We start from the raw sequence: 26,757 nt of genomic DNA on the forward strand, positions 1-26,757 counted from the left end.
AATCCCCTGTGAGTTGTTGATTTTCAGCCTTGCTCAGCTTTTTTCTTGTTTTGTGGATGGTAGAGAGGACTCCCAAGTCCCTCACCCAGGGGAGCAGACTCCTTTCTCTTCCTTGACTTTCCAGTCATTTGGTGATAGACCTCCTTCGACTGACCTCCTATCATCACCTCATCTTTGCCCTTCTACTTCCTGGGAGATTTCCTCCAACTTATCTGGAACACATGCTTTGAGTATTGTATTAAGCTCCAATGTGCAAGGGAGGTTACGCACTCTGGGTGTGGGTGTGAGAAAGGGGGCCGATTTTCAGTCACTTCTGGTTCAGTTTCTCTGCGGAATCTCTGTGCTCACATCTGTAGGAGATGAGGTGGGGGGTGGCCTGCTGAGTAGAATGGGAGGGGACCCGGGTGGGGGGTGTCTAACTGCTCCACACAGATGCTGTAGCTGGCCAGCAGTCTGGTCAGGCAGCAGAGGAAAGAGCTCCGTGCACACCCTTCCCCTGGAGGGCGCGCTCCACCCACCCTGCGCAGCGCTCGTGTGTGTTAGGGGCCTCTCTGGGAGTGAGGAGTGGGAAGACCATGGCCTTTGGAGTGAGGAAAACCGGCTCTCCGTCTCCTCTCCTTCCTGCCTGCCTGTTCCTGGATGAGTTACTTTACCTCGGAGCCTTGACCTCCTGCTGTATAAAATCAGGGTGGTGGCTCCGACGGCCCAGTCTTGTTGAAAGGTGTACATGGGAGTGAGCTGAAAGCCCGTGTGGTCCGTTGTGCCACACACGGGCTGCTCAGCGGATGCTCGCGCTCTTGCCCCGCCTTGGCTCTCTGGCTTGAGGCCCCTGTGTGCCGTTGTGTGCAGAGCTGTTCCTGGTGGGGTCTGGATGAGTCAGGGACTGAGGTGTGTGTACGTGTGTGTCCTCGTGTTCCTGGCCCTGGGCCTCTGGATGAGCTGTTCTTTCCTGGGCTCGCTGGTGGCTCAGAGCAGAGCTTCGGCTGGGACGAGCCGAGGAGAAATGTGGGTAGGTCTGTGTGCCCCAGGGGCCTGGACGGTTAAGAGCTCCTCCCACACCCAGCCTCACCCCGTTGGGCCTCCGAGTTTCAGAGTTTCAGACGGAGTGGGGAGGGGCAGAGGGGAGGTCTGCGAGCTCCCAGAAAGGGGGATGGGGAGGTGGCATGAGTGGTAACTGCTGCGCTGCCCGGTAGCACCGAGGGGACTCCCCTACTCAGGGTGTGGTTTTCATCCCAATGGACAAGTTGTAGATAGTTTCTGGGCTATGCCTGTGGCTCAGAGGGCTGGGCCTGTGTGTCAGGTCAGGGCAGGAGCCTGTGGGAGAGGCTGTGCGAGGTGCCCGGCACCAGGGGACGGCGGGCTCCCCGGGCCTGTGGCCGGAGCTCCACCCCACCCCCCTTCTTGCAGGTGGTACAAGCTGCACTCCAAGGCCGGCAAGAAGGAGAAGGAACGTGGGGAGATCCAAGTCACAATCCAGTTCACTCGCAACAACCTGAGTGCCAGCATGTTTGACCTGTCCATGAAGGACAAGCCGCGGTCCCCCTTCAGCAAGATCAAGGACAAGATGAAGGGCAAGAAGAAGTTTGAGCTGGAATCTGCCTCCGCCATCCTGCCAAGCAGCGCCCTGGAGGACCCCGAGCTGGGCAGCCTGGGCAAGATGGGCAAAGCCAAAGGCTTCTTCCTCCGCAACAAGCTGCGCAAGTCCTCCCTGACGCAGTCCAACACCTCGCTGGGCTCGGACAGCACCCTGTCCTCGGCCAGTGGGAGCCTGGCCTACCAGGGCCCGGGCGCTGAGCTCCTGACCCGCTCGCCTAGCCGCAGCAGCTGGCTGTCCAGCGAAGGGGGTGAGTGAGCGAGGGCCCTGCCCCCCTGGGGGGCAGACAAGGGTTCGGGGGTGGCCCCGGGCCGGGAAACAGGCTGCTCTTCCTGCTGCTAACTCCGTGGGTGCTTCCTTTTCAGGCAGGGACTCCACCCAGTCCCCCAAGTTGCTCACCCACAAAAGGACCTACAGCGATGAGGCCAGCCAGATGCGAGCGGCTCCACCCCGATCCCTTCTGGACCTCCAGGGCCACCTGGAAACTGCCTCCCGCTCCTCACTCTGCGTCAATGGGAGCCACATTTACAATGAGGAGCCCCAGGCCACCCTGCGGCACCGCAGCTCCATCTCAGGCCCATTTCCATCCTCTAGCTCCCTGCACGGGTCTTCCCGGCCCACCGAGGAGGGGCCTCGGGCCACAGATGACTCCGGGGGCGGAGGCAGCCGCAGCACCAGCAGCTCAGAGGTGCCGCCCGGACCGGAGGAGCCAAGCTCTCAGGCCCAAGTGTTGGCCCCCGGCGCCAGCCGCTCTGGAGAGGAGGAGGGGGCCCGGCTCCCTGAGGCCAAGCCAGTACAGGTCACCACACCCATGGTGGCCTCCTCTGAGGCTGTGGCCGAGAAGGAGGGAGCCCGGAAGGAGGAGCGGAAGCCCCGGATGGGCCTCTTCCACCATCACCACCAGGGACTGAGTCGGAGCGAGTTGGGGCGCCGCGGCTCTCTGGGGGAGAAGGGGGGTCCCGCCCTGGGGGCCTCCCCCCACCACCCATCCAGCGGGGAGGAAAAGGCCAAGAGTAGCTGGTTTGGCTTGAGAGAAGCGAAGGAACCAACTCAGAAACCCAGGTACGTCCCTGGCCAAACCAGCTTTGCTCCTCCGGGAGCATGCTGGGGCATTTCCAGCCTGGATCCTGGGGCAGGGAGGACGGAGCAGATGGGGCCCTCGGGCAGGCTGCTGGGGCTCTGGCTTTGCATGGTTGAATGGTGGGGGGGTACCACTTCCCCAAGGCAAGGCTCGTTGTTGGCACATGGACACAGGTAAGTTGCAAGGGCGCGGCGCTCTGGGGGCCCTGTGGATTGAGGAGTCCAGTCTCCTCTTGGGTTTCCCTTCCCGAGTTGGCACGCCTACCCCCTGAGGGAGGGAGAGGAAGGGGAGAAAAGCAGGGAAGGCCATTTGTGTGAATTCTTTGCTTCCCAGCTCCACCCCTTGCCCTCTGGCCTCAAGGTCAGGAAGCCTTGGCAGGTGGGGAGGTGGGATGGGGCCTCTACCTCAAACCCTCCATCCCCACCCCAGCTGCCCCAGCTGGCTGTGTGACCTCTTCCCCCTGAGAGATGACCATCAAGTCATTGATGCCCCCACCCCTCTCTTCATGTGCTGAGTCCCACCCACAGAAGGGATGCAGGAGTCCTGGAGCTCAGGCCCTGGGAAAGCTCTCAAGAGAGTTCTGATACTAATTAGGATTCTGCACCCAGTTCCACTGTGGGGACCGGTTTCCCACATGCCCAAGCCGTTCTCTGACACCAGCTGGATGCCATACAATTCAACTCAATGCTGACACTATTGACCCAGAGACGCATCAGACCCCACATAGGCTCAGTGCTACAGGATTGAGCCCCACCCCCACCAGCCACTTCAGATGCCTGCCGAAAGTCAGGTCGTCACATTGCTACTGACCAACCGGCTATAGATCAGAGGTTCCAGTGACCCCCTCCTTCCTTGGGTTTGATTCATTTGCTAGCGTGGCTCATAGAACTTGGAAACATTTTGCTTACACTGGTTTATTATAAAAGTCTGTAACTCAGGAACAGCCTGATGGAAGAGATGTACAGGACAAGGTCTGGGGAGAGGGCACAGGGCTTCCGTACTCTCTCCAGGCACACCACGCCCCCTGCATCTCCACATGTTCATCAACCCCGAAGCTCCTAAACCCCATCCTTTGGAGTTCTTATGGAGACTTCCTCACACAGGTACGAGTGATTAAATCATTGGCCACTGGTGGTCAGTTCAACTTCCAGCCCGTCTCCTCTGCAGAAATCAGGGTGGGACTGAAAGTTCCACCCTTCTATTCAAGGTTGGTTCCCCTGGCAACCAGCCTTCATCCTTAGGGTCCTTTGGGGCTTTTTAAAAAGTCACCTTATCAACACAAACCCTGTTGTGGTGGAGAGGGGCTTGTTATGAATAACAAGATGCCCATTTCACTTTTCTGGCTCTGAAGCATTTCAGGAAGTGAGGACAAGAGACCAAATATTAAAAGATGCTCTTATTGCTCAGGAAATTCCAAGGGTTTTGGAACCTGTGAGCCAGAAACTGTGGACGAAGACCACATACATACGAGAAGTATACCTTTGGTCATTCAGATGACCGAATCGCAGTATCCCAGCTCCGGCCCCCACCCTGGCCCTTGGTCTCCTCCTAACTCTGACCATCAGAGGCTGCTGCATTGTCCAGCAGGGTGCAGGGAGGGCCGCCAGGCGTAGGTCCTAGGAGCAGATGTCCCTGCTTCCCAAGGGCCTGGGGCCTGCGCTGGACAGGCAGTGTCTGCAGAGGCCCCCGCTAGTTTGGCCGGGTGGCTGTTTCTGCTCTCAGTGAGCCTGCCCCTCCCCTGTTGACGGGTCTGTGGGCAGGAGGTGGGGTACAAAGGCTGGGCACGGTGCAGAAGGGTCAAGAGAGAGGCTCCTACAGCCCCTCCCCAGCAGAGGGAAGAGGATCCCGTGGTCCTGGTTCTTCTCTTGCCCTGTGGAATTCGAGTCCACTGAGAGAGTTCGGGGAGAGAAATGCCAGGCCTTTCTGGGTTCAGGCCTGGCCACCTGGCAGCCTCCTCCCGCCCCTACACCTCGCAGATGGGCAGGTGGGGCGGATCAGTCTCTGGGTGATGCCGCCCTCTGCCTCCCCGGCTAGGTACATCAGCTTCTGTCCCTGCCGCCCAGCCCCTACTCACCAGACCCCAGGGGAACTGCTGGACACCTGCAGCCGAGGGAAGATGGGGAAAAAGGGGATGGGCCTGTGGCCCCGTGACAACTTTCATTTGTGGGTGGTACTATGGAGGGAGGTGGCAGGAGACCTAGATAGGGCATTTGCTGGGAGGAGCTGGGGGGCCTGGGTCAGATGGAACGCAGACCACAGGCTCAGTGCTGTTGTCTAGGGATCATCTCAAGGCCTTCTCCAGGACAGACAGATGCTGGGGGACATCTCTCTTGAGGTCATTTCTGTGCATGTGCCCAGGCTTTGGGTTCAGACCCCTGTGGGCCATTACTTTGAGTGATGTTGGGACTGTCCTCACTCCTGCTTACAGCCCTTGTTTTCCTTCTCCTGTGTCTCCATGTCTCCCAACTGCCCTTCAGAGTCAAGTTGGGTCACTGATGGACATAAGGAAGCTGAGGTTTTTGCCCTTCTCCTTGAATTCGGAGCTTGTCCTCAGCAGGATGGAGGGCATCCAGGGATCTCTGCCCTCCCTGGGGTTCATCTGAGGGCGTAGGCCACAGGGGCAAGAGTTCTTTGGGTAAAGTGGGCGGCCTGGACAGGCGTGAGACCTGGCCATTGAGCCCGCCGGCATCACCCAGGCTCTGGGCCTTGACAGAGCCAGGAAGACGGCCAAGAACAAACGACTGTTGGTCCTGGCCCGGAAGGCATGCTCTGGGCTTTTGAGGCGAGAATGAGAAGTGAGCTAATTCACAGCAGGAAGCTGTAGGTCAGACACCCAGAACCTGAGTGACTGAAGGTAGCTGCAGGTTTCTGCTGGGGCTCCAGCGTCTGTCCACAGGCCAGAGGTTCTGGGTGCCTGTGCCCCCGGGGCTACCTGTGCGGATTGCTGGGTGTTCCTCACTGGAAAGGGCAGCGGCGCCCTCTAGTGCTCCCACGTGGCACTGGTACCCCACAAAGCACTATGTGTTGGGTGCCCGGTATCCAGAAAAAAAGCTGCTGCTTTTGGAGAAGCCAGTGGCTGGGAGACAAGGAACAAGGGTATGCAGGGCTGAAAAGATGGTCCTTATTTTCGTCCTGACCTGGCTCTTGTCCGCTGGGTCCCATGGCTGTGTGTGTGCCTGGGTGGGGGAGGGGTGGCCGTAGTTGAGACTAAGGTCTGGGCCGCGGGACTCGGCCCTGCTCACCGGCCCACTGTGAGCCATGCATCCTGAGCTGCAGCACGAGCTACTTACTGTGTGAGGACTGTCAAGACCAAGCGTGTTAACCCCACCGGAGCCAAATAGGGTTGCCTTTGTGTCTATCCCTCTCTGAGCCTTTTGGAGAAGAAGCTCCCTGTGGGCAGGCCACCAGAGCTTGCCTGCCCCATCCTCTTCACACTAACCATAGAACCCTGTACAGTAGGGGACCAAGTGTGGGATGCAAATATTTTTTAATTGGGGTAACTGTGGTACAACATGGGGGCAGGTGTATTGTGGTGGCCTTTGGTGGTCTGTGCATCTATCCCAGCCCCTCACCAGAAGTAGGACTTTGAGGTCCCAAGGAGCCTGGAGTGTGCAGCGGCTGCTGAAAGCTCAGTCTCAGTGGCATTCCCCATGGGGTCAATGAGGGACATGACATGTGTCCGGTGACCTCGAGTTAGTGTGGCCATCCATCCTGTTGGTGCCTGTTTTCCTGCTATAGTTAATATTGCCCTTTTACCATATTAAAAATGTCCTGGTTTGGAAGGCAAATTATGTGGTATCCCTACTTAGAGCTTCCTGGGCCCCTCTCTGTCACTTCATTGTGCCCAGATGGTGGGGGAGGATATGTCCAGTCTCCTGGACACCTTTCCTGGGCATCAGGCCCATCTCAGGAGGGCAGCAGGAGCTCCTACCTTTGGAGGGATGGCCGAAGGGCATGTTGGCTGGGGGCATATGCCTTGAAGGCTGGCTTTGGCCTCTTGGGGGACTGCCTCATGGAGAGCCTTTGCAGATCCACATGCCACCTTTGGGACCAGTGTGTGGGAATGATAAGGACACACAGCTCAGGTCAGCCTAAGGAAGAGCTGTCCACCAGTGGAACCTGGACTCCAGCTACAGAGGTAGCCTGGTGATGCTGTCAGTTGCTCAGCCACGGCAATGTTTAAGCGGTGGGGGCTGTCAGAGAGAAGGGGTGATTCCCGCATTAAGGGGCAGGTTCTATTAGTTGTCCTAAGGTTCCTGCAGGCCCTAAAGTTTTATTCCCTCAGGTTGCGAGGGCAGAGACATTTGGACTTCTCATTACTTCCCCCAACTTTGTTCCTAAAAGAGAAGCCAAGTCTGTATATGCTGAAGTCCCCTGTGCATGGTGGGGGGATGGCACTGTGCTAGCTGGCACAGTGGGCCCTGTCGTCAGAGCATACCTGCAGATATGACCACGTATGGGAATGGTCTCTGATCTGTGCCAGATGGACTGCTAGGGAGGGGATATTTTAAAGTGAGAACCTTCAAGTGTGTACCTGGTGTGGAGCCAGGGCAGGGGAGGTGGGGGGGGAAGCGGGGTTGGGGGGGATGTCACTGGGTAGGAGGGATGGACGGGATGCTCTGAGGTGCCGCCAGCTTTTGGGAGTCTGCTGGGCCTGGAACCTGGAGTCTCTTCCTCTAGGGAGAGCCCTTCACTGGTTCCATACCAACGGGTTTGTGTGTAACTCTGGGGAGCCAGTGGAGGGGAGGGTGCTAGCCTTGCCTGGGGCTCCCAGCCTACTTCCCTGCCGCTCTCCTGCCCTGCAGTCCTGACAGCCAGCCAGATTGTTGTCTGACCACAAGGGTGAGTGGGGCCAGGCCAAGGCTAAGCGGGGAGGGGGGAGTGTGCAGAGCTAAGCCAGGTGCTGTTTAATGTTGATGGAGTTCTCTTCCTTCAGACCCTTCTGGTCACTTGTCACAAAGGGAACTGGAGAGAGAGGTGGCTCAGAGTAGCCCTGTTCCTGGGGGCTGAGTCCTGCTGGCAGGGTTGAGCTATGTCTGGTATGGGTGCTCCAGTGGGGTGGGGGGTAGGCCAGGGGCAGGGCCTTGACCCACATGGTGGTGGTCCATTGCTCTCCTTGGTCCCCGAGGTCGGCACGAATGCCTGGGTCTGCCTGTGGCCAACTTGGAGTAAAGGGGGAAGGGATGTTTATGGGGGTTGGGACTCTAGGCCTAGGATTTGACCTCTTTCGGTATCTTCACCATGTCAGGACCACAGAGGCAGAGAAATGCTGGGAAGCCTGGTGGGGTGGGAGTCAACAGGACTCTTACCTTCCCGCCCACCCCCACACCACAATCTCTAGGAGGTAGTATGAGGCTGAGAAGTCACCCTTGGATGGGGAGTTACATGGCAAAAGAGTCAGGAGAGTTTCTGGAAGCTGGATTCTTAAGAGAAACCCAGGGTTTGGGACCTGGCTGTGCCCTGCCTGTGAGGCTGGGACCACTGACTCAGAGACTATCTTGGGAAGCCCACCTTTGCAGCTGGTTGAACTGGACTCCTTTCCATTGCCTGCCCTGCCCCTCGGTGTTTCTAGACAAGCTAGCCCGGCCTCTGCCCAGCTCTGTGTGTGGCCTGCTCTGTCTGGGCCCCGGTCCCCAGAAGAATCCTGGTGAGCTCCAGCCTTCCTGGCCTCCTTCCTGCCCGGCCTCCCCCCCCCCCCCCCCCCGCCCCTGCCAACCCCAGGCTGCATTCCTCACTGGCTGGCTGTAAAGCCTGGCTTCTGCCCCCCCCTCCCCCCCCGCCCCGGGCTTGCCCCCGGTGTTTCCCTGTGAGACGCAGCAGCTTGAGTGGAGAAGATGAAAGCATAGGAGTCCTCAGGACGTTCACCTGGGCAGGGATCAAGGGATGGGGGTCTCGGGGCATAGAGTGGGGGCTAGAAGATGTGAAGCAGGCAGCAGGCGAGGCCACCCAGGTCTGGGCCTGACAGGTGGGCTCAGCCTCAAGACAGCTGCCAACCACTGCCAGAGTGCTAAAACTGGGGCGTGGGGTCCCCCTTTTTACCTGCACTGTCTTTCTGGTTTTCTGTCTCCTGGGGTTGTCCTGGGGAAGCCAAGAGCTCTAGTTTCAGAGTCTGCTCGTGCCCACAAGTCAGCTGTGCCCCCTAGTCGAGGTGTAAGCACAGGGGATGCCCCCTCCCCCAGCGGTCAGCGAGTGTTCTCCGGTGTCTGTGGGAGTGTGGGTCCACTGCCACGGGATGGCTTTCCCAGGGGAGCCAGCGGTCAGTCTGTGTGGCGGCCCCGAAGAGGCCCCTGGTGACCTCCGGAGTTGCCGCTGCCACTACATTCCAGGCTTTGTCTCCCCAAACAGGGCTGCTTTTGAGGCTGACCCGCGGGTGCCTTGGGGGAGGGGCACCCTCTGGTGGGCGCCTAGCAGGAGGTAGCCTTGGCAGTGTCTTGCTGTCCATCTGGGCAGGTGATGGTACCCCCTCCAAGAAACTAGAGAGGCGGGTTCTTTTTGTGTGACACCTTGTCGTGTCTGATGCCTGCCCCGTCCTTACCTCGTGTTTCTGCAAGGGGTCGGTAGAACCCATCTGTTCCCATTGTCAGAATCCCAGGGGCCCTGCAGGGTTCTATTCGCGCTGGCTTTGCCCAGCCGGATCTCTGGGCCTGGCCTTTCTCTGGCCTCTTTACCCCTCCTAGCAGCTAGTATTTCTTTCCTCTCTCGGTCCTTAAAGGGGTATAAGAGACTTTCTGATTGGTTCTGTGGACGTAAGTCTGGTATTGAGTAGAGTCGTCAGCCTCTGGGCCCGTGGAAGAACACTTGGCTTGGGCTGGGATCCTGCCTGTAAACGGGATTAAATGAGCTCTGTCCAGCATCTTCCTCCTTGGGCATCCGCTAATGATATTACGTGCTGGGGTCTTCCCTTGGCCCCCTGGCCCAGCGGCCTGAGCCCAGCCCGTGTGAGTGTGGCCTTTGGTACCTGGCCCCAGGCAGGTGGGGGGCAGGCGAGTGGTGTTCAGCAGGGCCGTTTCCGGTCTTGGCATTAACCAGGAGGCTCACGGTTTTGTCTCCCTCCACAGCCTGGACGTGTCTCCTCAGGTAGAACCTGACCCAGCTGCTCTTCCTCAGCACCTCCCCTGCTCCCGCTGTGCTCCGGCCCTCCCCACTCCTGCTCCCACCGCTGCTCCCATGCTAAGCACTAACCTTTTTGCAGCCGTCTCCCCCGCCGCTGTCACTGCCGCCTCAGCCGCCCCTGAGGCCACCCCATCTGGATTCTTGGGTCTCACCAACCCGTTCCTCACCTCCATGCAGAGCAACCCTTTCTTCGAGGAACTCATAGCCGACATAGCACTAAACTGTCCTTCACCTGCTCCCTCTCTCCCCAGTGCCTCGAGGGCCAGCCCCACCCCCCTGGCCTCCCCTGGGAAAGCCCCGCCTGAGTGGGACGACACCTTCAACGTCTTTGCTGCCAGCAGGCTGCGTCCAGAGGCCAGGAGCAAGAGCCTGGCCCCTGCAGGAGGAGTGGGGCTGGAGGTGACTGGGCTGCAAGAGCAAGGCCGTGGGGCCATGGCAGTGAAGGCAGCTGAGCCCCGGGGGGCCCCTGGGGGAGGAGGAAGAGGCGGGAGCAGCGTGTGGCTGGAGCCCAGGGTTCCTTTGGACTTGGGACTGGACTGCCGGAGCACCAGTGTGTCTGACCCGGGGCCCCTGGGGTCGGTAGGGGCCAGCCTGTCCTCTACGTCTGCCCAGCTGCACCCGAGAGCCTCAGACTCTGAAGCAGATGGGGGGTCGCCAGCCCCAGGAGTGGAAGCAGGGCAGAGTCCGGCAGACAGCGCAACGTCTCTGTTTAGCTCCCCTGAAGTGATCAGTGTGTGGGAAAGGCTGTCTGGCCCAGACGACACCCCTGAGGCCCAGGAGGTGGCCTCCCAAGGCGAAGGCCAGCTTTTGCACGAGCTCAATACAGTCGTCTATTCATGGCCTTGGGATGTGGTCACCATTTCTCCTGCAGCTGAGACGTCCTCACCAGTCCTGCGGGGAGAGTCTGATGAGCTGCCTCCTCCCCAGATGCAGCCAGAGTCACCAGAACCTGTAAGCCCCGGGGGGAGTGAGGAGCCTCCCCCCCCGGAGCCAGAGCCAGAGCCCAAACCTGAGCAGGTGTCGGACCGGGGACCACAGCCCAGCAGGCCACCTCCCAAGCCACCGCGCCTCTTCACGCCCTCAGATTCCCAGGAGAAGGAGGAGGAGGCAGCAGCTATGGCGGCGGCTGCAGGGGGGCTGAGAAGCAGGGGGGCAGAGACAGGAGGAGAAGACAACCTTCCAAGTTCACTGGTTGCTGGGCCACAGGAGGCCGAGGAGGAGGGCGAGACACCTGGGTCAGAGTCTGACAGCCATTCTTCCGGAACCCTGCTGGGTGGGCCAGGCCTGGAAGATGTAGTGGAGGGTGCCAGCCCTCCTGTGTCTGGGCCCTCCTTATCCCTGCCCACCAGCTGCCCTGAGGGTCCTACGCCCATACCCTGTTACTCAAAGAGCTTGGCTCCTCAGAGTCAGCAGATCTGGGGGGCTCCGGAGAAAGGAGAAAGCCCTGAGGGTCCTGAGGCCCAGAGCCAGGGACCAGTAGGAGAGGGGCTTGGGCCCCTGCCAGATAGCTCCCAACACACTGACCTCTGGGCCTCAGAGGAGGATGCCTTGAACCCCTTCTTGTCTCAGGGGATCCAGGACCCCCCCAGTCTCCTGTCCACATCCCCTCCAGGGTCCAGGGAATCTTCCATCCTCTCTGGTCCAGAAGAGCTGCCCACTCCCCCAGAGCCTGCTTTTCCACCACCCCCTCTCCCGCCCTGGGCCAGCCACCGCCATGGGGGGCCCAGCCCTCCATGTTCTCCTCTGCCTGGAGCTCAGCCCCTGATTTCTTCCTCCCCAACCCCTGGGGAGCCAGCCGCCTCCCCTGGGGGCTCCCCTGCCTCACCTGGGGAGGACCACGCTGCAACCACCCCAGCCTCCCCGCTTGTGCTTCTGCCCTTGGAGACACGACCGGCTGAGGAGCCACAGTCCAGTGCCAGGTGAGCTGTCACCCTGAGAATACTCTGCAGGAGGAGGTGGGAGGAGGCGGGGCAAAGCAGCCCAGGGGCTGAGGTGTTCACATTCCAGCCGCAGCCCTTCCAGGGGCAGATGAAGGGCTCCTTCCCCCTGCGGCAGGAGAAAGGAGGCTTTAAAGAAAGGAGCCCTTCTGTAGTACCGGCCCTGAAACTGTGTCCTCTTTGGGTCCTTGGACAAGCAGAGTGCCCCACAAACCAGGGGTTTGAGGTGAAGGGAGTGGGGAATGGAGTGGACAGAGCCGGTGTAGGCTGGCAGGGGAGGGGGGAGGAGAGCTCAGGCACTCAGCTGCAAGGGGCGTTGGGTGCCGGGGGCAGTGTGGGGGCCACAGGGGAGTGGGCTGTGGAAGGCAGAGAGCCAGAGGAGGGACCAGTACTGAGGTCAGTGGGAGAGAAAGCCCAAGAGCTGTTTAGAAGACGAAAAGAAAAATGAAACGACCTCGCCCCTGCCCCCAGAAGAAAGGGTCTGTAGCCCCATCTGGCGCCTCATTGGTTTGCGTCTGCGCCTTTTCAGGGGGTGGTCCTGAGGTGCTTAGGACTGTGCTGAGCCCTGGATGCCTCTGTGATTATGGTCAGTGTGGCATTGGTCTGTTTGGGAAGAATGTGATGAGGCTGTGACCTCACCGGGTTGACTAGTGAGGGGTGACCAGAGCTGAGGTCAGGAGACACAGGTCACTTGGGGTTGATGGGGGCAGCAAAGTCCAGAAGGACGCAGTACCCTAGGAGCCCTGAGTGAAGAAGTGGGGGGAGCAGAAGGGGCTGCTTTTTCTGCTGAGCAGGGCAGGGTGAGGGTCCTGGACTGGAGCCTTCGCCCACCAGCTCATCCATGTAGTCATCCAAATTCACTGCGCATCCACTGTGTGTCAGGCGCCGCATAGAGAGGAAAGACACTGTCCCTGTGGTAGGTATGCCTGGACAGTTCCCAATCTGGTGAGGAAGACAGAAGTGCCCCCATGAGGAGCTGGCCCAGGGCGCCCGTGCTGATACATGAGAAGTGGGAGGGAAGGAGTCAGGGCTACCCGACTGTGCCAGTGGCGGGTGGGGGTGGGGGTGGGGGGTGTGTGAAGCCGTTCCCAGAAGGGAGGGAGAGGAGGTGGTTACAGCTTCCTTGCTGTGAGGACAGCGTCCTTAGCTGGCCCTGCTGCATTCCAGCCTCACTTCCGATTATACTCACTACCTTTGGGAAGCTTTATTCCTTTCAGAGGTGGCTTCATGTCTGAATTTTGCATGTCCCTTACATCCTGAAGTAGATGGGTCAGATAGAGCTATCCCCATTTCTCAGAGGAGGAAGTGGGGGTCTTGAGAGCTCTGGGGTCCAGGGTCCCTCCGATGTACAGGGGCAATCAGACTGAGAGTCCAGGCCCCGTCCAGGGTTCCTTTATGCCACCCGGCTGTTCCGCCCCTCCCCAGGCACAGTCCGTGGGTAACATCAGAGCAGGTTTCAAGCTCCCATCCCTAATGCAAACTCCTAGGTGGGAGGAGATAAGTTGTTTTCTCTGTTGCCTGCCCCCTGCCTGGCCTCTCTGCCAGTCTTTCCAGGTTGTGGGACTGAATCCATGGCCCTATCCTGAGTAATAGAGCTGGCTTCTCTGGGTCTGGGCTAGCCCTCCTCCGATGGAGTTCAGGGCCTTGGGCTAAACCATTTTGCTCCCTACTTCTGAATGGTCCAAATCCTCTGTGAAGTAAGCTTAGATTTTACGAGGTCCCTTGGGGAAAGGTTAATTGATTCGGGGGCCCGATGCTTGCAGTATGCATAGCTGTCGCAGGTCCAGGGTGGTGGGGGATCCCAGAGCAGGGTCACTGTAGTCAGGGGAATCAGGGAAGTTTATCCTAGAGGAAGTGGCCTTGCAAGGCTTTGAAACATGAGTAGGAGTTAGCAGGCCAGCAGGTGAAGGGCCAGTGTGTTCTGCAGAGGAGGGACAGCTTTTGTGAGAGCCTGAAGGTGAGAAAGCGCACTTTCCCTGGTTTGCTGCAGTGTGTGGAGTAGAGGCCCAGGAAGAAAGGGCAGGGCCCAATTCTGTTAGAGACTGTGTTTTCTTACCTGATAGGGAGCCAGTAAAGGGCTTAAACATTGGAGAGGCTGAGATCACCATCCCATAGCAGAACAGAGGGGTGGTTGGAGGTGGGCAAGCCTCCCTCCGAGGAGATGAGTTAGCAGGTATGGCCAAAGGCAGTTTAGCCAGCACTGGCTTGGAGAGGAGGGGACGGTGCGAGAGAAGATGAGGGGCAGCAGCGTTTGAGGTTTGTTAGCCCTGGAGCTGAGGCACAGGAATCAGGGATTCCCAGGGGTCTGGCTGGAGCCATACACTGCTGGGAGGGGACGCAGGAGAGCATAGGTGTGGAGGTGAGTGTGATGCGCCCAAGCTGGACCCGGAGTGGAGCGAGCCAGCCTCCAACTCTGTGTGGGCCTAGAGCTCAGGGCTGAGGTCCAGGCTAGAGATGGGACATTAGGGGTAGTGGGAGCCAAGGCAGGGAAGGGAGGGATCCAAGGGCAGGCTAGCAGTTAAGACTGAGAAGAGACTGCCAGAGGTCAGAAAACCAGAGGGAGGTCTTGGGGGGTGGGGGAATGAGGGAGAGCAGGCCAAAGGAAGGAGAGGTCCAAGAGTCAACTCCACAGAGAGGTCAGTGAGTTGAGAGTTGAAGGGTTGGAGGACTCAGCAGGAGCACTTGTGATGGGCTGACGGGGCCAACATCCCCGTTCTGATGGGTTGAGGAATCAATGAAAGGTAAGAACTTCTAGGGACAGAATGCAGTCTGCGTGCTCTGGTGGGGCTGGGTGAGGAGGAACGGGAGCTGGAGCATGACTGAGGGCAGATAGCTGGGTGGGTTTCTCAGGCTGGTGTAAGTGCTGATGGGAAGCAACCAGTTAGAGAGGTGGGCAGCAAAGCGTCCCAGTTTGCCCAGGTCTTTCCTGGTTTTAGCACTGAAAGCCCCACAGCCTGGGAGTCCCCAGTCCTGGGAAAATGGGGACACTGGGAGGGTCAATCAGTCCCCCAGAGAAAGGTTACAGTATGGAAGAGTGGGGGAAGAAGGAAGGGGTGGCCCTGGTAACGACTGGCTGTAGGTGCAGAGAAGGTTGTGGGCCGGCCTCTGCTGTTCCTGTGAAGGGGCAGGCCTTCTGAGGGAGTAAAATGGAGAGGGGGCAGGCGGTGGGGTGAGGAGCGAGGAGCGAGGAGAGCAGTGAGGGAGGAGGAGGGAAGGCTTGCTGAGGAGTGCTGGTTGCAGCTACCCCGAGGCCTTGGCTATGCCGGGGCAGCCACCACCAAGTGCTGATTCCGGGCCAGCAGAGCTGCTGGTCCGGCAGACAAGGTGGCCCGTGTTTTCATGGTGCTGCCTCGCACTCCCCATAACGCATCTCCTTTCTGTCTCCGCAGTCCCCACCCTGTGAAGCCACTTAGTGCTGCCCCTGTGGAGGGCAGCCCAGACAGGAAGCAGTCCCGCTCCAGTCTGAGCACAGCTCTGAGCAGTGGGCTGGAGAAGCTCAAGACTGTCACATCGGGCAGCGTGCAGCCTGTGGCTCCAGCCCCCCAAGTTGGCCAGACTCTGGACACCAAGAGGCTAAAGGTGAGGCCCAACAGGATGCCAGAAGTGTGGTGCTGTGGAGAGAGGTCAGGCGCCCCGAGGTCAGGAGCAGGGTGCGGGCAGGGTGAAGCAAAGAGCAGGCCCGGTCCCCCCACGCCAGGGCCCTGAAGCCAGTTAGGCGGTCTCTTGCATTGGAGACGGAGGCCGCTCCAAGGGCCTGTAGGGGTGAAACCTGGGTGTCGGTGGGCAGGTGGGCCGGAGACCGCCCTGCTCACTCTCATTCCTGGCCTCAGGACTCAGGTGTGCCGGACCAGTCGGCCAAGTACTACCACCTGACCCACGACGAGCTCATCGGCCTGCTCTTGCAGCGGGAGCGGGAGCTGAGCCAGCGGGACGAGCATGTGCGGGAGCTGGAGAGCTACATTGACCGGCTGCTGGTGCGGATCATGGAGACCTCACCCACACTGCTGCAGATCCCCCCGGACCCCTCCAAGTAGCCCTCTTCGCCCCTGCCCCCGGGAGGGTGGGCGTAAGCCCACTGCCCAAACTGGGCCTGCGTTGCCCTCCTTCCCGCTGAACTCACTCTCACCTGGGCAGGCTGCCGTCTGTCCTCCGTTGTCACTCCCTGCTCCCCCTCCCTCCTGCCTTCATGAGGGTTGCTGGAAGGGGGGCCCTTGGGACTCCCATTGGAGGCATCAGGTTCCATGTACAACTTGTGTGTCTTTGGGAGCCCTCCCTGGGTCTTTCCCACCTGCCTGTTTTTGTATCCCTTAGTTTTGGGGGCTCCAGGGAATTGGAACAAAGAATTCAGCCCTCAAGTCAGAGCAAGGGTGAGCTGCAATTTGATGTGGTATCTGGGACATACTTTATTACCCCACAGCAACTGTCAGTCATTTCATCCAAGGCTAAACCCTTGTCCGCCTCATCTGTCTCCAGCCCCTAGAGGGCTCCTAGCGTTCCTGGGGCTGTGGCAGGAACCAAGCTGCCTGGTTTGCAGTCATGGGTAACTGAGCCTCATGTCTGTTCCCTTGAGAGCAAGGAGCCTGTATGGTTTGGTCTTCTCTCTGGTGTGTCCTGATTTTGTGTGTTTCCAGCAGTTTGCAGAGCGAGGGCCATGTGGATGGAGGGAGATGTGTGTTCTCTCCCCCGACCTGCCTTGCCCTCCTCCTCTGATCTTCCCATTGAGCGGCATGTGTAAATGTGTGGAGACCTGGGGCAAGGGTGAGGAGAGCACCTCTGCGTGCACCTCCAAGCTGTGGGCCCCTCCACAGGCCTCAGGGCTTTGGGCTGCTTATGTTTGGGGATCAAGCCTCCGTCTTTGTTTTTGTTGCCTGTCCAGATGCCAAAACTCTGTGCTGCTGTGGGGTTTGAACTTTTGGAAACCAATTAAAATGTGCCTTTTGTGGGTGGGGTCAAGAGCCTCTGGATGTAGACCTCTCCCTCTGTTTGGTGTCCCCCTCCCTCCCTGTTGAGCACATGGGGCCTGATCTGTCGGGCCCTGGAAATGGGAAAGGAGGATGGGTCAGCCTTGCTGTGCCCCTGTGCCCCTCCCCTAGAGTTAATTTCAGTTAAGGGTCTGGCGAAGCTGCCACTGCTCCTTTAACTTTCCTGCCACCTTCTCCTCCCTCAACCCCAACTGAGAGGCTTTCTGGGATAACAACTACATTCGGGAAGTAGGAGGTCCCGTTCTGCCTATACTTAGGAAAAAGCCTTTGTTGCCCTCCTGTCATCTACTAGCTGCTCTCCCAGCCTGTCCCTTTGGCCCCATGGCCTTGCCTGGCTTGGCTGCAGTGCACTTTGAAATGAAGTGTCTGTCCTTTGGCCCAGCCCCTGATTTGCTTGCAGAAAACATGGCGGGCTTCCCATGGCATCTGCAGGGAACCTTTAGTGACTTGGGGTACCCTGCTTTAGCAAAGGTTTTGGGGTGAGGAGGTGCTGAGGAGGATACTTTTGGCCCAGCAAGGAGGTGAGAGCTCCTGTGGGACCTCCTCTTCTTCCTGAGAGGGCCTGTGGGATCTCTCCGAAAGCCTTGGAAGGAGATGTGCTCTATGGGTGATGTCTTCTGCCAGGATGAAGCAGAGGAGCCCCACACATGAGGGGAAAGCCCCTGTAATGTTATCTACCCTAAGGATCACTCATCAAAGCTGAGGAGTGTCCACAGGTATCCAGGTCTTGGGTCATGTTTTTTGGGGGTCATTGGGGGTTAGGTAGGTATCTCTTCTGGGGGAAGGGGAGCACTCTTCTACTATATATTCTTCCAGGCTCTGCTCATTACCAGCCCTGACCCTGATCTTCCGCTCGTCCTTGACTGTGGGCCTCCAGAATGCCCAGGGCAAGGATGTCTTCAGAAGAGTTTTGAGTTGAAGCCCAAGGTTCTTGTTGGATGTTTTTGCTCCTGGCCACAACTTGGAGAGTTGCAGGTGGGGTGGGCAGAGAGCAGGCACAGTTCTGCTTTGCTGTTTGTCTTCCTAGTTGTAACTCCTGTTTATAAAGAGCTTGTTCTTCATGTTTTGAGCACTTTATGAAGAATAAAAAGTTCACATACTGCAGGTGGCTCTATGGTGTTCTTGATAAATGTATGAAAGGAGGCTTCCAGCAGGGAGAAGGCAGGTGATGGGGTTTTGGGATTCACTGCCTCTGTCCTAACACCAGGGGCAGCAGCTCAGCATTGCCCAGTGGCCTGGACTCAATCTTTTCTTTGCCAATAGACCCACATTCATTGAGTACTGTGGGAGAATACAGAGGGTAAAAGACCTGATTCTTATTCTGAAACCGCTCAGTCTAATTGGGAACGATACAAATCCAGGATACAGATGATTCTTCATGGCTAGTTAGCACCTCTCTCTGGCTTTAGGAATAGTCTGTTTCTCGTGGTTCTTGTTGATGGATGAGGAACTGACAGCTATAGATCATGCATTGTCCAGAAGGACATGAGCAGGCCTGAGCCAACACTGCATCTCACCATGAGACGAAGGAGACCTAAAGTGGGGCTCTCTAAGGTCAGAATTATTTCTCCTGTCCTCTTGGGTGTAACAGGCAGCTTCCCTCCCCTCCCCCGAGCCTGGCTCACTGACCGGATAATTCAGCTGGGAACCTTCTACTCTGTACTGCACAAGTGTGTTTATTATCCTTGCTGGTGTCTTGCTCTATGATATGCTCTTCTCTCTTACCTAAAGTCCTTGTAGTGCTTAATAAACACGACTGAACCCCACTCCCCACTCCCAGTTCTCTTCCTGCTGGGGAATTAGGCTGGGGAGGGATCTTCCTTAGTTGGACAAAGGAAGTGGAACCCGCCGAGGCTCTGAAGCTCCCACTGTTTAACTCACACAGTCAGCAAATATCTGAGTCCTTGTTGCGAACCCTGCCAAGCCTGGCACTGAGGACTTAGCAGTAAAACACCTCTTGTCCCGTGGACCTGACAGTAGGAAACACATGCAAAACCATAATAACTAAGTAAGCGGGCTGCAAAAAAAGTGCTGGATACTATAGGAGCATTAAGTGGATTTTGTGGAAGTAGGGTGATGGATCGGGAAATGCAATGTGTAGGCTGAGGTCAGGAGATCCAGAGTCAGGTAAAGATAAAAAGTTATGGAGTTTTCTGGGTATGGAATGTTCAAGGGTCAGGGGCAAGGAGTGCCCATCATGCTCCTGGAACTGAGTGTCAGGAGGGCTGGAGAGCACAAGGGGGGGGGCAGGGTAGCGACAGAAGAAACTGCATGAAGATTCCGCAGTGCAAGTCCTTGCAGAAAGCTTTCCGGGATTAACCCTATCCTTCCTGGTGTCCTTGCCCATCTAGTCCCCGGGTCAGGCCCGCGTGAGTAGGGCTCTTCTGGGCTAGAGCCTCAGCAGCGATGCCCTCCGCAGCAACTCAAACTTACAGGGTAACCGGCGAGGGGTAGCCCGGTGGCCCACTGTTGGGACCTTAGAGTCGTACACGCACACTCTTCCCATACTGCCGAGCCTTGCAGAGCTGGCGGCAGGAACCGAGACCGGGTCTAAGTCGGTGCAACTCCCCGCAGTCTAGGCTTGTCAAGCGCCGTGACGAGAAAAACTACGCTCCCCACAACCCCTTGCGCCTCGGGCTCGCTGCGGTTGCTTATGGCCAATCGGGAGAAGCAGCTGTGGCGGGGGCCGAGGAGGGACATTTTAAAAGGGCCGGAGATTGCAGGCGTCAGTGGCCATGGCGGATACAGCGACTACAGCATCGGCGGCGGCGGCTAGTGCCGCTAACACCTCGACCGATGCACCTCCTTTCCAGCTGGGCAAACCCCGCTTCCAGCAGGTGAGGACCGGGCTGTGGTCTGAGGGTCGGCGGGTAGCACAAGGAGAGCGAGCAAACTCTTCTCCAAAATCCCCTTTAGTCCTAGGGTCTCCGACCCGCGGCCCCCGGGGAGCCTTGCAGCTATTGCCTCGGGTACCTCGGCCCCAGCCAACCCTCTCCCATAGGTGAGCAGGATGGGCGTGGACTCCCACCGTGGCTCCCTATTGGCCGCCGGTGCCGTCACTCCTCGGCTGCCCGCGCCCTCCAGCTTTTCCCGCCTGAGGCGCTTGGTGATTGGTCACGGCCGGTCGCGGCCGGGGATCTGGGGTGCCCGGGTCCGAGCGGCTTCTGCAGGGTCGCTTTGGGCTGTGCAGCCAGCCACTCCCGGCGGAAAGTTCGACTTCGGCTCTGGATGACAAGTTGGCGTGGCGGAGGTGCCTTCTAACTTTCCCTGGGTGGGGACTGACAGTCCTTGCGAGCTGCTGGCGGGGCTTCCGGGCAGCGTCCGCACACCGCGGTCATGCTCCCAGCCCTCGACCCCCAAGCCGGGTCCGCAGTGCGCGATGGTTTAGGGCCACGAGCCGAGGGGTTCTCGCAGCCCGGCGACCCCTGTCCCTTCCAGCGGGGGATTCGCTGACGCAGCGAGTCGGCCGGCTGGTGCCCTGTGGGGATGGAAAGAGGACATGCGGGGAGAGCCGGGGTGCGGAGGAAACGCTGTGTCATCCCCTGGGGCCGCGGGCTGTAGGGAGAGTCCGCGTCCCCGGGAGCCCGCCTCAGCCCCCTCCCCCGGGGCGACCTCCGAGACGGGTCTCTGGCACCCGGGCCTGGGCGCGACCGAGCGCTCGGCTCTGTCCGACCCGGTCGGTCTCTTCGGAGCACGGTGACAGTGGCCTTTTTACTCGGGGACCCCCGACAGGGCGTCGCTAACTCGCCCTCGGCCGCGGAGACGGGGATCGAACCCACAGCCCGGACGTGCGGCGGGAGCTGAAGGCTTGGAGGGGCCGTTCCCACGCTTCCGGCCGCCTCGTACCCTCCGTCGTCCACTGCCTCCAGCGCCGAGGAAGTGGACTTGATTAGGAAAAGGGCCGAGAGGCTCAGCTGAAGCGAACCGGGCTTGCCTTGGGTGGGGGGCAGCGGAGGCGGACACAAAGAAGTTTGCAGGAAGAAAGGAAATTGTACAAAGGTCGGTGCGGTGGTTTTTTTGTGTTTTGTGTTTTTGTTTTCTTGGTGGTGGTGCTTGTGTGGGAGAGGGACTGATTCCAGGAAAGTGGTGCACCGAGCTTCGCTGATAATTAAGGAACTGCCCCCCTGCGGCTTCTGAGAGAATGTCCTCACTGTTCTAAAACAGGACTTTTAATTCCTTTAAAAAAATAAACCATCTCAGCATGTAGATGTCCGAGGCAAGACTGGCGTCTTCCTGCCAGTGGAGGGTGCCACCTGGGGTGAGACTGTTAGGGGTGCCTCTCCCTGGACTCGAGTGACCCTTCATTGGCTGGCCCCCTTTCCCAGCCCTCCACACACATTCAACTTACTCTTCAAGGATCAGGCAGCGCCCCCGCTCCAACTCCCTTCTTCCCGTCTGATATTACCCGGGTTAGACCAGGTCACGGATTCTCTCCTAAGCCCCTCTTTGGCCACCCCAAGGGGGATCCTTTTAGGTCAGCCTTTAATGACCATCTGTCCTATATTCCTCTAACGCTTATGTGTCATTACTTGTTCTCCTCAACCCTTGTGTGCATCTTTTGAGAGAAGGGGCTGATCTTGCCCTTCCTTGTCTCCATCTTACCCCGAGGTGGGGCTAGACACATGGTAATGTGCTGAATAAAGGTTTGTGGGTTGTCTTTTTTTCTGGTACCTGTGCTGGGACATTCAGTCACACAACACATTTACTGAGGACTTCCCAGTGGCTTTAATGACTGAGGCCTTTGCTGTGATCACTGCCGGAGCCATAAATGCACATTTGAGATTACTCCACTCAGCCATTGCTGGTATTCTTTTTGGCACCGCTCTTGAGGGCGGTGAAAGTGTTTGTTTGCTTTGGAAGCTTCCTTCCTCCGGCATAGTGACTTGCATAAAGCACAGTGGAGGTGATTGTCCCTGTTAAGGAACTTCTCTCCGCTCCCTGCCCCCACCTCCTGCTCCTCCCACACCACTCCCTGCTGTGCAGGCAGCCCAGCTGCCACCCAGTTGACTCCCAAGAAACCTGCAAGTCCCCTGCAGACTTCCCTTTCTCTCCCTCACCCTCCAAATACAACCAGAGGCCCAGTGTTCTCATCGCACACAACAGCTCTCATATCCACTGGTCTCCCCTGCTGGAATCCTAGACCAAGCCCCCATGATCTATGTCCCGAGCCACTGTGGAAGCCTAACAGGTCTCCCTGCTTCCACTCTGGCCCCCTTCCAATGCTTCCTTCTTCCACTTGGCAGTCTCAACAATGCAGGTCTGATCAGGTGACTCCCTCCTCTCCCCACCCCCGCCACACACTTGAACACTCTCCAGTGGCTTACCCTGCTTCTGAGATAAGGACCTCACTTTTGGAGGGGCCCCAAAGGCCCGCATAGCCCACCCCTGCTGACCTCTACTTCCTGAAATCAGACCCCCTCCCCCAACCCTCCTTTCCACCATGCTAGCTGCTTTCAGCCACTTGAACCCTGAGTATCTCATAATCCAGGGTCCAATTCCCAGAGCCCACGCCAGGGACACCACCCTCAGTCCCCAACTAATCTCATCGCTTTCTGCAAGACTGGGTGCAGAGGTCTTTCCTTACTCCGCAGTGTTGACCTAGAGCCCTTCTTCCTTCCATCCTTCATGGATCTCTGTGCAGGAAGGCTGGGGGAGAAAGGACATTGAGCAGTGTCAGAGGGTGGAGAAAGATGACTTGCCTTGCTGGGCTTTGGTCTGTGACCATCTTTCTTCCCCTACGATGATGATAATAGCCAAGCATTGTTCCAGCCTTTGGCATATTGACTTACTGAATTTTCACAACAACTCTGTGAAGCAGATACAATTATCCCATATATGATAGATAAGGAACCTGTAGCACACAGACAGATTAACTCACTTCCTAGGCAGTCTGGCTCCAGGGTTCTTGTTTGTTTTATTAAGGTTTTCAGACATTCAGAAGTGGAGACAGTTGTCAAAGAAAGATCCAGCTGAGCATCAACATTTGCCACTGTGAGACCAGCTTCATTTCATCTATATTCCTCCAATCCCAACCAATGAATTATTTTATTTATTTTTTTAAGATTTTATTTATTTGAGAGAGAGAGAGAGAGCATAAGCGGGGGGGGGGGGGGGCAGAGGGAGAGGGAGAAGCAGATTCCCCCCGAGCAGGGAGCCCTGAGCAGGTCTCCCCATGCAGGTCTCCATCCCAGGAACCTGAGATCATAACCCGAGCCCAAAGCAGATGCTTAACTGACTGAGCCACCCAGGTGCCCTCCAACCAAATAATTATTTTAAAGCAATGCCCAGACAGCCCATCATTTTGTTGTACCTGCTAGTAGGTATCTCTAGAAAATAAGGACTTTTTTAAAATAAATTTTTTTACTTCAGAATAATTTTAGACTTACAGAAGACAAAAAGATAACAGAATTCCTAAATAACCCTCACCCTGTTTCCCTGAATAGTATCATTTCATATGACCCTGGTACAGTTGTCAAAACTAAGAAACCAGCGTTGGAACATTATTATTAACTATACATCCGGACTTTATTAGATTTCACTATTTTTTATACTAATGTTCTTTTTCTGTTCCAGGATCCCATCCATGATCCCACATTATATTTAGTTGTTGTATCTCCTTAGCCTCCTCTGATCTGTGACAGCTTCTCAGACTTTCCTTGTTTTTGATGACCTTGACTGTTTTGAGGGGTACTAGTCAGGTATTTTGTAGGCTATCTCTCAATTTGGGTTTGTCTAGTGTCTCTCATGGTTAGATTGGGGTTATGCATTTTGGGGGAAGAATATCACAGAGGTGAAGTGCCTTCTTTCTCACATGGTATCAGAAGGTTTTTTGAGTTGTTTTAACATAACAACAGTACCTTTAACACACCTAAAATAATTATTTCTTAATATCATCAAACCAGTCACAATTTGTCTTAGTCTATTTGGGCTGCTGTAACAGAACACCATAGATGGGGTAGCATACGAATAACAGAAATTTACTTTTCATGGTTCTGGAAGTTCAAGATCAAGGTGCTGGCAAACTGTGATGAAAGCCAGCTTTCTGGTTCATAGACTGCACCTTCTAGCTCACATCACATGGCAGAAGAGTGGAAAGATCTTTCTGGGCTCTCTTTTATAAGGGCACTAATCCCATTCATGAAGGTACCTTCCAAAGGCCCCACCACCGAATACCATCACTTAACCTCACACTGGAGGTTAAGAGTCAACATATGACTTTGGGGGGGACACAAACATCCAGTCCATTGCATTATTCACATTTCCATGATTGTCATATCATTTTTTTTAAAGATTTTATTTATTCATTTGAGAAAGAGAGAGGGAGAATCAGACTCCCTGATGAGCTGGGAGCTGGACATAGGGCTCGATCCCAGGACCTGGAGATCATGACCTGAGCCAAAGGCAGACACTTAACCATCTGAGCCACCCAGGTGCCCCATCACATCATTTTTTAAAAAATTGGTTTGTTTGAATCAGGAACCCAGAAGTCCCATACATTATATTTGCCTGATAAGTCTCTTCTAATCTATTGGTCCTCCTACTCTCTTTTTTTCCCTCTATTTGTTGAAGAAGCTGTGTTGTTTGTCTTGTAAAGTTTTCCTCATTCTGAATATGGCTGATGGCAATTTTGTGGTATTATTTAACATGTTCTTCTGTCCCCTGTGGTTCCTATAAACTTTAAGTCCATACTTTTTTTTAAAAAGATTTATTTATTTATTTGAGGGAGAGACAGAGAGAAGGAGGGAGGAACAGGGAAGGTCAGAGGGAGAGAAAGAGAGAATCTCAAGCAGACTCCGCACTCACAATCCTGAGATCGTGACCTGAGCTGAAACCAAGAGTCGGATGATTAACCTACTGCGCCAGCCAGGTGCCCCTAAGCACATGCTTTTAACAACTGCCCCATATTGTCTAGTGAAGGGGAGGAAGACAATAGGACAGCTCCTGGGGAAGCTCTGTGACCTGACTGTACTCCTTTTCCTCCTTGTCTGCTCATTTGCTCTCCTGAACTAGCTTTGGGCCCAGACCATTTTTGGCAAGTTGGATCCTAGGACAGGGAGCAAACACATGTGCTTCTTCCCATTTGTGTTTCAGTCTACCCAGAAATAAGTTATTTTTTTGTTTTGTTTTGTTTTTAAACTTCCTTGCTCCTTCGGGAGAGTCACTTACTTAGCTGCGAGGCTAACTGGGGGTGTGGGTGTGCTTTGTGTGTGCATGGGAAGTTGGAAACCAACTGAGGCAGGAGAGCAGGTGGGTTGCACAGGGCTCCCTTGGGGGAGGGGGAGCTGGCTGGAACAGGAAAGTGCACTCTTCACTCCCAGGGTGAGAGCTGTGTGTGGGCTCAGAGTTGGGAGGCTGCAGTAGGGAGGTTTCTTATATAGTTTGCCTGGACTCAAGTTCCAGAATGAATATGCTCTGCAGTATGTGTTATGTTTTAATCATTTACATCCTATAGGCTGGAGAGTGACTGTTTCCCAGGCTGGTCCTGGAGCTAGTTTGTGCTGTGGACAAGGTCAACACCTTCTAGTCCAGTGGCTCTCAACCCCTGCTGCACATTAGTATCATTCAGGCAGGGTTTTACATGGACACTGTTGCCTGGAGCCCACCCCAGCCAATAGAATTTGAATCCCTAGGTGGAAGACCTCGTTTGGGAACGCCCGGGTGTTTCCTTGTGCAGCCTGGCTGAGGACTACTGAGCTGGCCCAGCCTTTCTGCCTTTGGACTATAGGTTCAGGGCATATTTTATTCTTGATCTGGAAGAGCTGTGACTTAGAGGTCTGGTACAGGTATATATATATCGGAGGGCTGACAGTTTCTTTCAGGCTTTGGCCCTCGCTCGGCAGCTGCTCCCAAGACCTGCTCTCCCCAGGGGCTGTTGAGGTGGGACTACTATTTGTGCTGCAGGTCCTGCTGAGAATGAGCTGACTCACCTTTTTTTTTTTTTTTTTTTTTTAAGATTTTATTTATTTATTTGAGAGAGAGAGAGAGCACATGAGAGGGGGGGAGGGTCAGAGGGAGAAGCAGACTCCCTGCCGAGCAGGGGGAGCCTGATGCGGGACTCGATCCAGGGACTCCAGGATCATGACCTGAGCCGAAGGCAGTCGCTTAACCAACTGAGCCACCCAGGCGCCCCTGACTCACCTTTCTTGTGAAGGGAAAGGGAAGGAATCACTTGGCTGACTCATTCTTCCAGTAAAGAAAAAGGGAAGGAAAAACACCCACTGATTGATGGGTAAAGATGGGGGCTGAATTTTGGAGCAGGGGGGAAAAAGGCCATATACTTAAAACTTTTGAGAAAATAAAAATTAACCCAGACTGAGAAAGTGAAACCCTTCTTTGCCATTTTTCAGTCTGGAATGACAGAGAAGCCCCCTCCCTACAAAGAATCAGTGGTCCTCCCAAGGACCCCCTGCAGCTGTGAAGTGTCCCAGTGATTCTTTGAGTGACCACTCCTCCGTACGCACTGAGAAGTCACATTCTCCAAGACCATAGGCTGCCAGAAACTTTGCGGTTTAAAATAGTATCAGTAGGAATGAAACATCCTCCTCTTGAGAGGTGGGTCTAAAGTCACTTTGACTCAGAGATTAACCCAAGTGCAGTGCTTCATATAAGCAGTTTCTGGACACAACCTTCCACACTGATCTTAATCTTAGAGTTTCTAAGGAAACAAGACCTGTGGCTATTTCTCAGTCCAGACCTAGATGGACCCCTTTCCCTCATAGCTTTGCTTTGCTTTGAGCCTATTAAAGCATCACGTCATTTAAATTTTCCTCCAACTTTGCCCAGAATATTTTTAAAAAATATTTTATTTATTTATTTGACAGAGAGAGAGACAGCCAGAGAGGGAACACAAGCAGGGGGAGTGGGAGAGGGAGAAGCAGGCTCCCCGCTGAGCAGGGAGCCCGATGCGGGGCTCGATCCCAGGACCCCGGGATCATGACCTGAGCCGAAGTTTGCCCAGAATTCTATACTAAGTTGAATTTTCCCTTTGTTTGGTGATGTGCCCCACAGTTCCTCTGTTGTGTGGCCTCCCTCACTGCAGTGGTCAGTAGA

At 56.2% G+C, this 26,757-nt stretch overlaps 2 protein-coding genes across 12 annotated transcripts in view; both read left to right on the forward strand.

Moving 5' to 3' along the window:
- RAB11FIP5 (RAB11 family interacting protein 5) overlaps positions 1-17,809 on the forward strand; it is a 37,033-nt gene extending 19,224 nt beyond the window's left edge. For 2 of the 5 annotated variants that reach the window (XM_064572320.1, XM_064572321.1), the window contains exons 2-7: positions 1,408-1,844; positions 1,960-2,656; positions 8,248-8,322; positions 10,040-11,707; positions 15,115-15,304; positions 15,556-17,809. In XM_064572320.1, coding sequence (XP_064428390.1) covers positions 1,408-1,844; positions 1,960-2,656; positions 8,248-8,322; positions 10,040-11,707; positions 15,115-15,304; positions 15,556-15,759 — 3,271 coding nt within the window. In that variant the 3' untranslated portion in view covers positions 15,760-17,809. Of the gene's footprint in view, positions 1-1,407; positions 1,845-1,959; positions 2,657-8,247; positions 8,323-9,733; positions 11,708-15,114; positions 15,305-15,555 lie in introns of all 5 variants that reach the window. The other 3 variants (XM_064572319.1, XM_045884775.3, XM_045884776.3) reach the window with 3 other exon arrangements.
- A 1,591-nt stretch (positions 17,810-19,400) lies between these two features.
- The window catches only part of SFXN5 (sideroflexin 5), a 112,294-nt gene continuing 104,937 nt past the window's right edge, over positions 19,401-26,757 (forward strand). For 6 of the 7 annotated variants that reach the window (XM_045884777.3, XM_045884779.3, XM_064572324.1 and 3 more), the window contains exon 1: positions 19,401-19,544. In XM_045884777.3, the coding sequence (XP_045740733.1) occupies positions 19,504-19,544 (41 nt within the window). In that variant the 5' untranslated portion in view covers positions 19,401-19,503. Of the gene's footprint in view, positions 19,545-19,963; positions 20,707-26,757 lie in introns of those variants that run through there. The other variant, XM_064572327.1, reaches the window with a different exon arrangement.

This window comes from Mirounga angustirostris, unplaced genomic scaffold (assembly GCF_029215605.1).
Source record: "Mirounga angustirostris isolate CCGP_5_RB_7025 unplaced genomic scaffold, mMirAng1.0.hap1 SCAF_10, whole genome shotgun sequence".
NCBI lineage: Eukaryota > Metazoa > Chordata > Mammalia > Carnivora > Phocidae > Mirounga > Mirounga angustirostris.